We start from the raw sequence: 16,326 nt of genomic DNA, 5'->3' as shown, positions 1-16,326 counted from the left end.
TCATTTTAGTAATAGGCTATAGCTTCAATTGATAAAATAGCAATTGTTTCCATGTACATGTTCTAATTTTCTGAGGTGTCTCTCATGCTGTCCTGTTTAATTCTAGTGTCTGATAACATCTACAATGAGCCCTCAACTGAAACGTTTATTTAAGAATACAACTATTATTTGTGATAACCTTTTCAAACCTCAAATGTCACCAGAACACTGCAAAGCATGGAGAAAACTCAAATGCCCAGGAATGGAAGTGGCAAAAAGAATATAAAAGGACCACTACTCTCTCTAATCATTAATCATAGCATGTAAATTAAACTAATAAACAACTACTAGATATTTATGTTCAAACACCAAATAGCTTCAATCAACCACAAAATCTTCTTAACTCACTTTCAGGTGAATCAAAACCAACCATACTTCTAAATTCATCAATGATTAATGCTGCTTCTTATGAAGATGATCATCATATCTCTATGATGTCAAACTTTGATTCCTATTGTGGCAGGATCAGTACCAGGCTTTGCACCAATAGCAAAAAACTCGATGATGACTTCCAAAGGCATGCCCTTTGTTTCAGGCACTTTCAAGTAGACAAATATCAATGTAATAATGCAGCCACCAACAAATAGTGAAAAGACACCAGTGAGGCCTATGAGCTGGAGCAGATAGGGAAATGCCAAAGTGACTATCAAGGTGCAAACCCAATATGTGAGGGAAGTCAGAGAAATGCAGATTCCGCGAACATTGGTTGGGAAGATCTCGGCACATATGATGTTGGGAATAATACCTATGCCCATGCAGAAGACGCTTTCATAGACGATAACACAAACAGCGGTTATTGCGGCATCGAGGACCGAACTGAGGTAAAAGAACTCGCGGAGCACTAGTATCAGGAGACAAACAATCAAAATGGGTGTTGTATACAGCATGATTGACCTGCCATGAGAGAATATATAAAGTCATTGTAGTGAGACAAATCTTGCACTAGTAGGACACTAGATAGATTATAAACGCGGAATAGCAATGAAGCCATTGTAGTAATACGGTTAAGGCTTTCACTTCGAACATGAATTAGAAACCAAATTAACATGAAATATAGAAACCATAGTTTAAACATACCTCCTGCCAGCAATATCCATGAGCTTTATAGAAATAGCTATACAAGGAAGCATACAGAATGTTGTGATGATATTTACAAGAAAAGAAGCAGATGTTGAACTAATGCCCAAATTTGACAGAAGAGACCCTACTCCCGCCTCCTGGAGAATCTGGGGAGCATAGTATAGAAACCCATTTATGCCAGCAGCCTGCAATATATATCGTATTTTCAGAATAAAAAAGAAGCCAGTGTATATGCATTTGTACATCATTGATATTGTTTGCTCTAGATAATTTTAAATTGTGAGGAAATGCACACCTAGAAACTCTATGTTTAGTATGTAACCAAGAACTTTGTCAAAATTGCCAGAAATATGAGATGATGAAGAAGGACAGATAGAATGGGGAAAGGGAAAATAATTAAGATAATGGGGGCATTGTCGTGTAAAGAAATTGCAAAGTAAGAGTAGATTGTAATTATGCATATTATGGTAGCTTTTGACACGCAGACAGAATCGAACAAGACAACGTGTTTTGTTCTGTTCTCTACTTCTCTTTGATTCCAATATTTTAAGTGGAACCAAAATGTATCACTTTTCCTACCTTATGTCCTGTTCTACTCTGCTTTTAATTTATGTTCTGGCCTAAATCAAACATTACCTAAAGATGCATTTGAAGAAGACTTAAAAGTATGGAATCGTCATATCAAGAATCCAGAGCTCATCACTAGTTAACTTTATGATTATTAATCCTCTAAAATGCAGAGACTAATAGTGGGTAAAGAACAACTTCCAACATAATTTTAAAATGTGGATAACTATCCAATTATATGATGAATGCATGCATGATTATAGCAGGATACAACATAGTAAAGTGATGTAATACTCATACAATGCCAACTAATTGTACCTGTTGAAGAATTTGAAGTCCTATCCCAACCACTAATGCACGCTTGACTCCTGGTTCTAGCAGACCTTTCCAACTTGGACCTTTTGCAGAAACTTCAGGCATCTTCAATATATCGTTAGTACCTAGAACCGACCGGCTGACTAAAGCAGAAGCCTGATAAACTTCACCACCATCTATCGCCATGTCATAACCAGAAGTTGAAACAAATGAAGCATGTTGAGAGTGAGACACTGCGGCAGGATCTGCATGCAAATAAACCCTTTGGAGCCCTTCTCTTTTCCCACCCCCAGCACCACCGTCGGCTGATTTATAAACCAATTGCCAGCCTCCGCCAATGTTTGTACTTCTAGGTGTTTCGCCAGCATTTCCATGGACCAAACTGCTATTACTTCTGAGATAGCTATTGCTCCCCATACCTAACATGTCCTTGGATCCATAAGCCCTATCCTTCTCCCCAGCACCGCCTTGAAATGACATTAGCGGAGCACGCAGGTTGTCACTGGTGTCAAAGGGGCTGGACTCTGGATCCCCCACACTAAAGATACTGTTGGCATGAGTAACTAGCATGCTGCGTGAACCTTCATTCTCAGCAAGATTACTCTCATGCAAACTTCCAAAGAGATTGACAATAGGATCCTTAAAACCAGCTGCAGCCTGAGATGTAAAGCTTCCTTGCTGAGACAACATGCTGCGGGACAACATGCTGCGGGACATCATGCTACCCTGTCCAGTAACTGGTTGAGCAACCATTGCAACACCCTCATTGGGTCCATATAACTTTATGTAATCTTTCCCTGCTTCCTGGTTCACAAGGAAATCACTGGCCGGAGCAACTACATACTCTTCTATGGAAATGTCTTCACCCCCAGGGCTGAGACCCTCCGCCAACAAAGCCAACTCCCCTATAGATAAAAAAATTAACTCCTAATCAGTGCATCTTTTGATCGGCGTTGTCACAAATTGATTTTAGTAAAATTGATTGTATTAAAAGTGAGTTGAAAGTAAAGTGCTTTATGTTTGGATACATTTATGAAAAAAGTGTTTTTTACAGGGTAATGTGGCGAAATCCTGTTTTAAAACAAAAACGCAGAGCTACTCACTCTAAGCTTCTAGCAGAACTGTATCAGAATTGATTCTGCGGTTTACGATGGAAAACCAAACACACACTCGATAGAAAATAATGATACAGATAATTGAAAATAACAACAAGAGAAAATCATGCCTAACCAGAAACGTCTTCAGCATTGCGAAGCCTTTGCAAAACTTTTTCAGCCTCACGGATTCGCCCTTTGCTCACAAGCCACCTTGGAGATTCAGGCAGATAAAACACGGCCAGAGCAAAATATACAATAGAAGGAATAGAAATAACACTGAGCATGACTCTCCAATTTGGCGATTGCATCAAGGACATTGAGAACACCCAGATATAAGACAAGAACATTCCACCAGAGCAAGCAAACTGTGTAATAGTGTTCAATTGGCCTCTGATATCCGCCGGCGCGATCTCGGATATATAGAGAGGATTAAAAGTGACGGCAAGAGCAGCAGCAACCCCGTTAAGTATCCTCGACAAGAGAACAACACTAACATTAGGAGCCCACAACATTATCAATCCGCTAACGAAAAACATGAGAGAAGATGTTATCAGCATAGGGCGCCTTCCAACCAAATCAGATACTGTCCCAGAGAAGATTGTAACAACGGTTCCGGTTATGAATGACATGGCCACGATTAACCCTTCAAGTGTGGGATTTGTCTCCAAGTTGAATTCCACCTTCATGTAGGTCATACCCCCTGCAAGAAGACCAAACATGTTTGTTCAATTCTAGTAATGAGATCTAACCTAATTTTTTGCAACACTAACCATTATCTACTTTTCATCCTAAACATTTCAGAATTAGGGTAAGCATTTCAATCTCATGTCCTCAAATCAGAATACCACCAAAAACCAAAGACAACTATTATCCTAAATCTATTATCACACAATAACACATGCATGAGCTCTAGATTTTCAGATAAGCACACACAAACACAACATGGATATCTACAAAACCACTTGAAACAACAGATAATTATAAAAAACCAAATTAAAAAAAAAAAACATACCAGCAATTGTTGAACTATCCCATCCGACCAGGAGATTCCCAAGTGTAGCAGCAACTGCAACAATCACAACTGGCAACATTTTTTGATTTGGTTAGAGAAATCCAAAACCCAACAATAACTTGTACTCAGATTGAAAACTTTGGAGCAATTGTGATTGTGAGATCTTGATAGGCAATCAGTGTTCACAAGATAAATAGCTGTGTGTATGTGTATGTGTATGTGTATGTGCAGGCATGTCTCTGACTGAACATGCTGGAGTGTTGTTGGTTTCAGTTTCAGATGTTCCAAGTTGGATGGATGCATTATCAGCAAATCAAAATTCAAAACATATCTATCTCAAGTCTCAACCTCAATCTCCTCACACTTAGCTGTACGAGACTGCAAATATGGTTTTTTTCCTTTTTGAGTTTATAATCAATTTGTTTGATTAATTAATTAAATTGAAGGTCAAAAGAATGTGCCAGCTCAAAATATTTAATTTAATAAAGGATTAATGGTAACCATTTTTGTGAGAAACACGTGAAAATGACATGTCTCCACGTTAGCTGTGACTGTAAATACGCCACGATTGCATTTCCAATGGTAATGATTAACATTTGAATTGGTCTTAAACTATTTTTAGTCCCTATAAAATATGGATGTTTTAATTTTGGTCCCTACCTAGTACCTACATTTATATTTTTTAGTCCTTATTTGCAAAAAAAATTATTTTAGTTTCTTTCGTTTAGGGATGGCAATATAACATGAGTTTGTGGGTGCCCGCCCGAACCCCCGATATGATTGAGTTTGAGTTTGGTATTGGTGAAACCTGCACCCGAACAAAGTAATATAAGTTGCGTTTTGTTTTGTAAAAAAGTCTATGCACTAAGGAAGGTTTGAACGTAGGTCAGTTTTTTAATTTTGTAAGATAAAAAACTGTTTTCCAAAAACAATAATCAATTATACTAATTCCTTTCAGCTCATCATAAATAAGATTTTTGATTAACAAAAAAATTTGAGCTAAAAAAATAAAAATTCCAAATAACACGAATTTCGTACTAATATTTTTTCATAAGAATTAAAAAAAAAAAAAAGTAGAGCCCCTGTGGCCTGAGTGTTCTGTAGCGTGGTGCCTGCTGAGAGGGAGAGTAAGATACGATACCATGATCTTGCCACTCAGATTTAGATTGCTATACTTTTTTGTAATAGAAGACTAATTCAATTAATTAATACTTGGAGGATTTCAGCCTGCTCTTGTCATGAAAATGAAATAAGATATTTTTCTTGCAGATCAACTACACCGACTCATGTATAACTCATAATTCATGATAATGGATCTCAATAATTCATGTCTTTATTTTGATATCCGTATATTGAGTTTTGACTTTTGATGAAATATCATGTGCTTCGTCTTTTGCCGTTTTGCGCAGAAGCTCTAATGAATAACTCTATGTTCCCACATATAAAAACAAAAAAAATGAGAGATGTAATATGTAATGTGACATGAAAAAATAAAGAGATACAATGAGAAAGTGATCGGAAATAATATGAAAAATATTATGTTGCATTGTATAAGGTATTTTTTAATCCCAACTCTTGCGAATAGAAAAAACTTCTTGGTCAGCTCATACCGCTTAATGCGCTGATAGTGGGGCTGTGATTAGTGTCACAGCTGTCACTGTGGAATACCTTAGTCAATAAAAAAAAAAAAAAGTACTTCTTAATCTGTATGAAAAAAATCCTTACCTAAATATACATTATATTTAGAGAAAAAGTTTGATGCACCGACGGTGTAAAGTTTTTTTACACCGTCAACCAATCAGATTTCAAGAATGTGACACGTCAATTAAAGAAATTAAATGAAAAGAGAGATTTTCTCACATCTTTGAAATCTGATTGGTTGACGGCGGTGCATCAAAATTAAACTCTTATATTTATGCATCTCATTTGATTTTAAAAAAATAAAGTCGTACGTCTATCGTTCCCAATGAGTTAGGTTAAGTTTTCTGTTTCATTTCTGGTTCTCCTTTCTTAGCCCAACCAACCAACGATCGTACGTGGCAGTCATTGATTTGCCCATGTGGTATGTATATATACGTACTTAATACGGATTTCAATAAAATAAAATAAATAAATAATAATGACTAGTACTATGAACATTGAGTACACGTGCCTTTTTTGCAGATATTATTGAGCCGACTTTTTTATCTGATAATAACATGGGAATTGGGAAGCTTTGTGTATACTATTTTAGGCCCCCTTATTTGGTCCACTTCAAATTTTCCACCTTCATTACTTTCTGATGGATCTTAATGCACAGTGATCTTAATTAGGACATTAATTGAGAAATACTATGAAAATATTTGAAGAATATTTTGCTCATTACACATATATAATCGTGCATTAATGAAGTCTATTTCTATTAGTTTTGGAATACAAGTAACTCAGTCCAAATTAAATTGGATCACTTTGAAAGGATAAAATTTAATTTTGAGTATATAATCAATTTACTTGCATAAAACGAGACTAATCTTTTGAGACTTTAAAACCACATCAAATGAATAGATTTTTTTAACAAATACTTCTTTATACGTACCGCTCAAGTATTGAACCATGTATAAATTACAGAAGTGCAATCAGTTCCACGACTTTAAAAAAAAAAAAAGTTCCACAACTTGATTTTTTTTCTCAAAACTTTGCAAAAAGTAATCCCAATATATTTTAGCATACCGTTTAATTAATGGGCTTGAAATGTCCAGGTCCATGATAAGAAATTGAGCACAGCATACCAAAAAAGACCAATATCATTCATATTTTAAACAAAAATGAATAGGTCCAATCTATATGCACAATTTTTTAGTAGCCCATTTGTTTTTTTCAACTAATCACGACTATGAAAAACTTAAAACAATATTTTAAAAACGGGTTTGTAACTGTAGGAACCAAAAAATTATTCGACACGTATATTCGTGCATTGGTTCATGAGTTATTATTGTTTTGGCCAAGCATCCATTGATGTGAAATGCTGTTAATGGATGCTTGAATAAAATAGTATTTTTAAAGAAATTGAGGAATAAAAAATATTTTTTGAAAGTAATTGTATTGATAATGTGTTTAGTCAGGTGCCTTTTAAAAAAAATGTTACCCAAATGGTTGTCTAGCTCAAAGAGCAATACACATTGTATATATATTATATACACATAACTAAATTGAAAACAAACATCTCCACTCAAGCAAATAAACTAAAACCCTAAAGATTATAAAAGCCCCTAAAACCCCAAAAAATAATTTATGAGAGAAGGGAATACTAACCAAACTAAAATATATATATATATATATATATATTTTTTTTTTTTTATGGTTGTACCAAGATATTCCACAACCGATAGCTATGATGTTAATTCTCTCGAGGTTTTGAGATCACATTAAGTTGATAGACCTCTCATAGAAAATCATTTTCCATACATACACAACATTCAGTGATCGAACCCTAAACTACTAAACGCTTAAGAAATCGATCTCCCATATCATATTGAAAAAACAAACCTTCACATATGTTATAATAATCCCTTGACCTCCTTTACCCAACCCATATGGATCCCTGGGACACTTTCATACAATTTAAATTTGTATTTCTCAATTAATTTCCTATTTTTGGGATTTATTTATTATGGACCAGTTTTTTGTGGTCTAATGTTACACCACTCCCGGTTGACCTGATACCATAGGTAATATTGTATTTTTTAAATATTTGAAAACAAAATAATTAATTTATAAACCATAAATGATTTAATTAGTAAATAAAGATTAGTAGTTAATTGAAGGTAAATCATAGTGGTAATTGGGGAGGTAAAATGATAAGGTAAATCAGTTAATTACTTAATTACTCCTACTAATTACACCAACAAATCATTAATTGTCTCCCACTTACTCACTTCAATTACTCCAACTACCCACTCACTTTAATTTTCAAAATCAGATCTAAATCACTTTCATTTTCAACCCATACGCCCCAGAAATCAAACACAAAAACCCATTTGGCCTTTTGTTCTCGAGAACTCTTTAGGGTTCATGGCCACCTTCATCGCAACCCACCTCCAGATCTAGCGTTCTCGTCGCCTTTCCTCTTCCTCCAACCACCTTCATCGAAGGCCGAGATCGTTCGTTCAGCGTCGCCTGTTCTCTTCCTCGAAACCCACCTCCCTTGATACCCACCATCCGTTGAAAACCCACCTTCATTCGAAGCCCAACATCGAATCCGGTTTCCATGGGTGGATTCGTCTCCAGATCTAGCGAATCCCTTTGTCACACATCGCGTTTCCTTTTCTCATTCCACCGAAGTGTAAGTTCTTCATTTCTCATCCCCTTCTCCTTGTTGAAGTTTAGGATTTAAAATTTTTGAAACAAGTTGGTGATCTAAGTGTCGTTTTCGAGTTCTGAAATTGGTTTTTCTTTGTTGGGTTTTTTCCAGATTAAGGTGATTTTGAAAATAATTACTGCATGAACAAGAGATAATTATTTGGTTCAATTTTGGGGTTCTGCCAGATTAAAGCGATTTTGATCCGTTTTAGAGTTGAAATTTGGGTTTTCAAATTATTGAATTGAAGTCAATTTGAAATTAGGGTTGAATTTGGGGGTTTTCAAATTAGGGATTTGACATTATTCTGAAATTAGGGTTGAATTTAGGGGTTTTCAAATTAGGGATTTGACATTATTCTGAAATTAGGGTTGAATTTGGGGGTTTTCAAATAAGAGATTTCAAGTGTTGAAATTAAGTAGTGCATGTATGGGATGCGAAGATGTTATCCTGCAAACACTTTGTTAATTTGTGATTCGAAGTATTTTTGGTTTTTTCGTTACTTTGTTCAATTATTGGATTGAATGAATACTAACAGTAACACTTTCTGTTTGTGTTAAAACAAGGGAGGATCTCGGTGTGCTTGAAGGATAACGGTGAAGACATGAAACCCAGGTTATGGCGAAGACATGAATCCCAGGATAATCTGGGTATGCTTGAAGGAGGAGCACGTTTTTTTTTTTTGAAAATGAAGAATGAAGGAGCTGGTCGAGCGAAGTGGGCCAAGTTTTTGTAAGTATATGTATTTTTGTCATGGCCCAGATGGTTTATTTTTTTTGCCTCTTCAATCCGGGCCAAAAAAAAATTGTTCAGGTCCGTTTAAATCAAATTTGTTTTTTATTACCAAAAAAAAAACAAATTTGTTTTTATGTATTATACTGTAAATAATATCAATAAACAAAATAATTTATATTTATTTCTAAAAAATAATAAATATTTTTTATTTATTAATATTTGTTTTTATTAAAAAATTGATTTTTATTTATTATATTGTAATAAATAATATTTAAATATTTTTATTATGCATTTATTATTAATATTTTTTAATTATTAATATTTGTTATTATATTATTCTGTTAGAAATAATATTTATATTTGTTAATTATTTATTTATTTATTTGTAGATAATAAAAGATTATTAATGAATTATAAATATTTATTAAATATTTAAGTCTTATCTCATATGTCCCTTCTGACCTTTCTTGTACACTCATCTGTCCCTTCTCACCTGTCTTCTACCCTCATCTCCTTTGCTGAGACGCATCAGATACGCATGATGCGTGTTCAGGTAACTAAGCACGTGATGTGCTTTAACTTGAATGTGAATTAACACAGCTGTCTTCCGTTTGGTCAGGCGTAGGGTAAAGCCTACCCTGCCCCTCCGCCGCAGGCTATCTGTCAGCGTGCAGAGGCTTGTCACTATGTGGTTCACTCACAGAATATAATATGTTATGTTAGAGTTAGGTACATAGTAAATATTGTAATTACTATCTTAGATATATTTATCTTAGATATATATAACCAACGGTTGGGACAGTCCTACATAGAGCTTCTAAAAAATGGAAACACCAAGTAGTGAGGGAATGGGAAAATACGTTGTGTTTGTGGGTAGAGAACCGGGCATTTACAAAACTTGGGCCGAAGTACATTGCCAAGTCTATTGCTACCCTGGGAACATTCATGAAAAATACTCCACTTGTGAGGCGGCTGCCAGCGCGTGGATGAAATTTTTGGCCAAGGAATCCATGAGAAAGTTTCCTCGGACAACAGCAAGGGAATTGGGACATGTTTACTGGGAGGGTGATCTACACTTTCGTCCATCTTCTTCAACCATAACTCCATCTGCAGCCTCAATGTGTCCTACATTGAGCGAGGCTGTAAAAGATGGAGTTTGTGAGCCTCTCAAAGGCTGTGGGGTTGAGAAAAAGAGGGATGGTGGAGCAATAAAGTGGCTGTGGATTACCATGTGTTGTGTTTTATTTGGTATTTTCATTGGAATTATGGCCACTCTCTATGTGGTTTCCTAAATGTCTTAAGTGTTTTATTTCTTTTGGGAGTTCTGTTGTATTAAGTCTTTCCTATGTTTAATGGACCATTGTTGGGACCCCAGTGTTGTATTTTGTATTCCAATTTATAATTTAACTTGTGTTAATGCTTTCTTCTGACCTATTCTAATTTAAATTTTAAATTTCCTCATTGTGGGGTCCTTTATTCACACATAATATAGTAATCTGAATGTAGGTAATTGCTTCTGGTTATAATCTTAGTACTTTTTAAGGAAAATCTTAGTACTATGTAACTATGTAGTTTATATACCTAGTTCACGTGTGGGGTCCCCAACCAATTTGAAAGTGACCTGACTTGACTTGTTTACATGTTACTAAACCCTAATTTATGTTCTATTAAAGGGCTATTCACCCCAATGCCCACATTCGCTTGAAGGCTATTCACACTCTTCTCTTCTATCCTCTTTTTAACTATTTGGGATTTTTTGTAAGTTTACTTAGTGATGTCATCAACTAACCCTGGAAAGATGCCCAATGATGAACCTAGCTTCAATACTCCATTGAATGGAGGGGAAGGAAGGTTAGTTATTCTGGCTGTTGGTTGATTTATCCATCATTTATTGTCTTCCACAAATAACTTTTTCCCATTATTTCTTCTGTTTTTTTAATTTTCAGCCTTGATACCTTGACTGATGAGGCTAGGGTAGAGCCTCTTCATCAAACTCAGTTGTCTAGTGATGTTAAACAACTGACCGCTACTGTCATGGATCTTGCTGGGTCTGTGAAGGCAGCTATGGTGAAGTTCCAACAAGTGGACCATCGTCTAGAGGAATTTCACCAGATCCAGACTGTTATGCATGGTAACATGGAGAGGGTAGACAAGTTTCTCAGCATGGTTGACAAACCAAACCTTGGAGAATCAACCCCAAAATGTGGTATTAAGTCTAAAGCTCCTGCTGAGTCTGCTGCTTGTAAAAAGAAAAGAAAAAATGCAAGGGCAACATCTGAGATCCTGAAAAATGATGTAATCAACATTGATTTGGACTTTGAGAAGAATGAAGGTGAAGAAAAAAATACAGACTCTGCTGGTTCCAACCCAAGCAAAGGCATTCTTACACCTTGGCTACAAAAAAGTTTCAGAAGTGCTACATCTGTAGAGATATGTTCATTAAATTGTTACCCCTCTTTCTGCATATTTTTTATTGTTAAGTAACTAATCAGATCTGCTAAATTGTAGGGACTTGTTGGTGCCTTTGTTAGGCAAGAAGTTGAGCAAACAAGGTCTAGGCTGTTTGTCACCCCACCCTCATCCAAAAGAGCTACTAGCTCTTCATCTACTTTTCGAAGTCCTATCACTGGCCCCCAATCAATCAATCCAATGACCCAAGCGATGCTCTACATGCGCCCTTTACCTCGTCCACTTGTTCCAAAGGTATACTACGGTTTTTGCATTGCAAATATTGCTGTTATTTTATTTTTATTTCAAACCTGATTAAGTTTAGTTCATGTTTTGTAATGTCAGAGTGCCAGGCCAAAGTTTGAAGTCCCTGAAGAGCTGGACTTGTTATTGACTGATACTCAGGTTGCTACATACTTGTTCGAAGAGGAAAGTGACCCAGAGTATGTTGAATAATTATTCCAATTTGTTATAACTGTATGTTGTATTTTGGTGATATTTTAATGTGCGGTATTTTTTGCTCAGTGAGCTTTTGCTGAGTATGGGTCGTTATGAAGCTGTGAGAAGGGACTTTGATTGCCTCATCCCTAGACAGGAAATAACTGACAAGGTTACTGGTTAATTTAAGTTTCTAATTAGCATTAATTAGTGTTTTAATTAGGGTCTGATTTGTTTATTAATCTGCAAAACAGATTATAACCTTGGTTGCTGTCAAGATCATGCGTGAACAAAGCTATCACATGGATGATACTATCTGGTGCTTTCCCCCATGTTTTGTGGTAAGATTTGAAAGAGTTCCTTATCTGCATGCTATTCTTCATATTGGTTGAAGTCTGATATGTTCTCACCCCTAAAATAGGAGGATGTTTACAAGGGCTTTTCTGTTGAGAAATTGTGTAAGGAATACTTGAGGCCATTCATGTATCCATACAACACTTTGAAATATGTAAGTTTTGTTTAAGTTTCATAAGTGAAAGAATATGTCTTAATTGCCTATCATTAATGATTGTGATGCACCTTTTAACATATTTACTTGCATTTGTAGATCTACATTCCTATCAAGACTGTTTCTGGCCATTGGTATTTGTGCATCATTTCCATTGGGGATTACACCATTTACCACTTGGATTCCCATCTTAATGTGGAGGACATACCGGTTAGATGTGCATCCATGAAAACATTGGTAATGTTTATATAATACTTCACGGAGATCTGAATACTTTTTACCTTCTAGCATCATACTTTAATTTGTTTGCTTTTATTGTATCAGTGCAACACATTGGTTGAAATGATGAGCACAGAGGACAGATATGTGGAAACTAATTTTTACCGGAAAATGGTGGATTTTCATTCTTGGAAGCTAAAGGAAGCAAGGGGCATCCTCAATACTGGTAGCAGGTAGTCCTTATTGAAATTAAACATTAAACTGCTAATTTCATAATTTTGTCAAGTTTTGTTAACTCTTTCTTGTTTTGATGTTTACTGCAGCCATGATTCAGCTGTGTGGTTGTTAAGTTAGCTTGAATTGGGTTCTGGATTTAATCCCAATCAATCTGGCTATGTAAGTAAATAGTCATCTGCATGGTTCATGACTGTTTTGTTGGATTGTGAGAATTAATTTCTGTTTTTTTTTTTTCTTATGCTAGCCAAATGAAAGGGTTGTTCGCATGAACACTGCCACAACTCTGTTATGTGGTGAGCACAATGACACTCGGAGGAGCTTGGAGGAGAAGGCCAATGTCTTCTGGAATGCATGTCACACTGTTGATGTTGAAGGGGTAGCTGCGACCTTGTGAAGTCTGTGGTTGAAGGGCAAGTGTATTTTTTTGTTGGCTGCATTTTTAACACTGGCAGCAGTAGGATTTAATAGGCAGCAATAGGATTTAATAGTTGGCTGGCTTATTTTGTTGTGCATATATATGTGTTGCACAGATTTTGGGCATGTAATATACTCTAACTTTACAACAATGATGGTTTGGATTTGGTGGTGGCAACACAAATTGAATTTCCTATGATAGGCAATGCAAGGTTTTGTCACCTGATGGGTGGATCCTGAACTAACCCCCTCCCCCCCCACTATGGACTATTTGTTCAGTTACTTGAGAATGAATTCCTTGATTTGGTTGAATGTTTGCATTTAGTTGAAATAAATTCCATGATATGGATGAATGTTTGCATTTTGTTTTAATTTTAATGTTTGCATTTTAACTGTAATTTTAATGTTTGCATTGTAACTGTAATTTTAATGCTTGCATATTAACTGATATCAATTCCCCATTCCCCTCCCTTATTGAACAAAAAATGACTCCCCTCCCCTATTAGACGGTCAGTCAATGCTATTAATTCACCCATTAATGATTCTTGGTGAATGGAATCTTGTCATATCTCCCCCCCCCTTTATGATTATTGGTCAAGGAATCTTGTCATATCTACTTTTTACTGTTTCCTAGTGTGGTCAAAACAGCTTTTTTTGCATGTTTGTGTTCCCAACACCATCATTCCCTAAGTCCTCACCCACCGCCCCCCTCCCCCCCCATAAGGTCGTTCATCTATTAAAGCCACAGTCACCATTGCCTATCTATAAAGTCACCTCATCCTTTCTTTCTTCTCTCCCATTATTTCCTCATTCTCTTCTCTCAATTGTCTATCAATGGCCAGCTCTAGCCAATTCCCACCCCCAAACGAAACTGAGGTTATTGACATCTCATCTGATTCTGATGCTGATGTTTATTATGAAAGTGATTCTGATGGTACCGATGACTACCCTTATGGATGGATTCGAAGCAATGATCCAAGGTTTGTAGGGAAGGAGGTTAGGGAAGGTGAAATTCCATTTGGTCCAGGCTTTGTTAAACCCATTACAAAGTCTCAAGCTGTAAAAGGTCAAGCATTGGTAAGCATATTTTCTTACAACCATGGTTTCATCACTTCATTCATGAATTTCCACCCCTATTATCTTGTTAAAATCTTGTTAAATTTTTTCTTAAATCATGCTATTTTCATCACTTCATGTAGGCGGTCCCTGCATGGTTTGCAGAAAGGTGGCTTGATAGGAAATATGAGAAGATCATTTTTGTATATGAGTATGTGAAGCTTTATACTGTCAAAGTGTCGTGGCACTATGCCACTGGAAACCAGTGTTCATTTGCTAAGGGTTGGTATCAATTCAAGGTGGAGAATCATGTTGGGCCTGGAGACCATATATATTGCATGCCAACAATTTTTGAAGATGTTTTTGCTATCTCGATCTCGCGCGCAGCTGACCGCCTTGTGTGAAGGATTCAGTATAATGCTATGCCTGTGTGTGCCCGTGTGAACAAAATAATTTCTACTTCTGTCATTTGTTGTCATCCCCTTTGTCCCTCTTCCATTTTGTAGCCAATTATGGCCATTACTATTTCAATGAAGTTCACTTTGTGTTGGGCATATATTTTTCCATTACAACTTAACATAACACAATAAAACTAGGTAGTGAGGGTATCGAAAATTTAGTGAGTAAGTAACTAAAAAATTGGTCCAAACTATTTAAATTTGGGATAATTATTAGTATTAGAAAAAAAGGAAAAAAGGATCCAAAAGAGAGTTTTTTTGTAATTTCTTTTTGAATTGGCGGTGAAGACAGTGGGTGAAGTAAAAAATGAACCTAATTCAAGAAATTCAAGGGATTGCAAGTTGGCAACCAAATAAAGTAGTTATTGGTTTTTATTTTGGTATTATTCTGTATTAACTAGTATTAAATAGTATTAATTGGTTCTTATTCAACCTCTGTAATAACTAGTATTAATTTAATTCAACCTCTTCTTCACTTCACCCTCAAGGGATTTCTAATAGGTTTTAATCCCTTTAATCTCATCCAAACCACACCCCTCACATAAAAAATATTTCCTATCACTAGAAACTCAAGGAATAACCGTGGTTTGAAACCACACTCCTCACATAAAAATGTTTGAAAACCATTTCCAAACCCCACAAATTACTAGTGAAATACACATCTCACATATTACAAGTGAAATACACAATTTAGTACATACCATGTCAAATGTAACAAGCATATTGTACCAGGAATTTAAAAAACAGACCATTTAAAGTACTGATAGTTCAAATAAAACATTACAAATCCACACCAATTTATGAAAAAGAACATTACAAATCCACGAATAACATTACTGAAACAACCGTGCTACTCAGAGCACCCAACATCCACCGGCGAGGTTCCCCTTCCAAGATAGATAGTGTGTGATTCCCTTCCAATAGTGCAGCCCCACCTGTGAGATGACAAAAAACAGAGGCAAATTAGAAGTCAGTGGTAACAGTGGTAGAAAGCAAAATAGTGACCGTATATGTAATTTTACAATTCTATGCATATATTGCATACTCAATGCCTAACAGAACCATGTACATAAATACTCACTTCACTGTGTGGCCCGTAGGCATGTTTTCCGATTATGGCCTGCTCCGCCACAAAGACCACAGTGGGAAGTACACCTCCCCGGTCCACTACCTCTAGAAGCACCACCAATGCGCCTTTTGATGGGTTTGAGTGGGTCACGCAAGTATTGTTCAGCATCGTTGGCCACCATATTCACAGTTTGTTTCACTCCATCACCTTTCTCCAATTTCTCCAACTTCCTTGCTTGCTTTAGAACCAGTTCATTTGTGTCCCGGAATGTTTCCGGTGCTCTACATGCTGCTTTAGA

At 36.1% G+C, this 16,326-nt stretch overlaps 1 protein-coding gene across 2 annotated transcripts; it reads right to left on the bottom strand.

Annotated features, from left to right (window-relative positions):
* Positions 1–260: 260 nt before the first annotated feature.
* LOC130740339 (monosaccharide-sensing protein 2-like) lies at positions 261–4,523 on the bottom strand. Of its 2 annotated transcripts, XM_057592912.1 has the most exons (6): positions 4,459–4,523; positions 4,111–4,179; positions 3,232–3,798; positions 2,005–2,906; positions 1,117–1,304; positions 261–933 (listed from the first exon to the last, which is right to left on the bottom strand). In XM_057592912.1, the coding sequence occupies exons 3-6, from the start codon at positions 3,791–3,793 to the stop codon at positions 477–479; spliced, it is 2,109 nt and encodes a 702-aa protein (XP_057448895.1). In that variant the 5' UTR covers positions 3,794–3,798; positions 4,111–4,179; positions 4,459–4,523; the 3' UTR covers positions 261–476. The 2 variants fall into 2 exon arrangements, with proteins under 2 accessions (XP_057448895.1, XP_057448894.1); XM_057592911.1 differs by having other exon boundaries at positions 4,111–4,502.
* Positions 4,524–16,326: the final 11,803 nt, after the last annotated feature.

This window comes from Lotus japonicus, chromosome 2 (assembly GCF_012489685.1).
Source record: "Lotus japonicus ecotype B-129 chromosome 2, LjGifu_v1.2".
Taxonomy (NCBI): domain Eukaryota; kingdom Viridiplantae; phylum Streptophyta; class Magnoliopsida; order Fabales; family Fabaceae; genus Lotus; species Lotus japonicus.
Note: the sequence above shows the minus strand (reverse complement) of the source record. Positions and strands in the feature narration are given on the sequence as shown.

Excerpts from the sequence above, each read along its gene's own strand:
- LOC130740339 (XM_057592911.1), bottom strand. The coding sequence starts at position 4,189 with ATGTTGCCAGTTGTGATTGTTGCAGTTGCTGCTACACTTGGGAATCTC. Across the intron at positions 1,305-2,004 it reads GACTTCAAATTCTTCAACAG|GCTGCTGGCATAAATGGGTT; the intron begins GTACAATTAGTT and ends TATATATTGCAG. Across the intron at positions 934-1,116 it reads ATGGATATTGCTGGCAGGAG|GTCAATCATGCTGTATACAA; the intron begins GTATGTTTAAAC and ends CTCTCATGGCAG.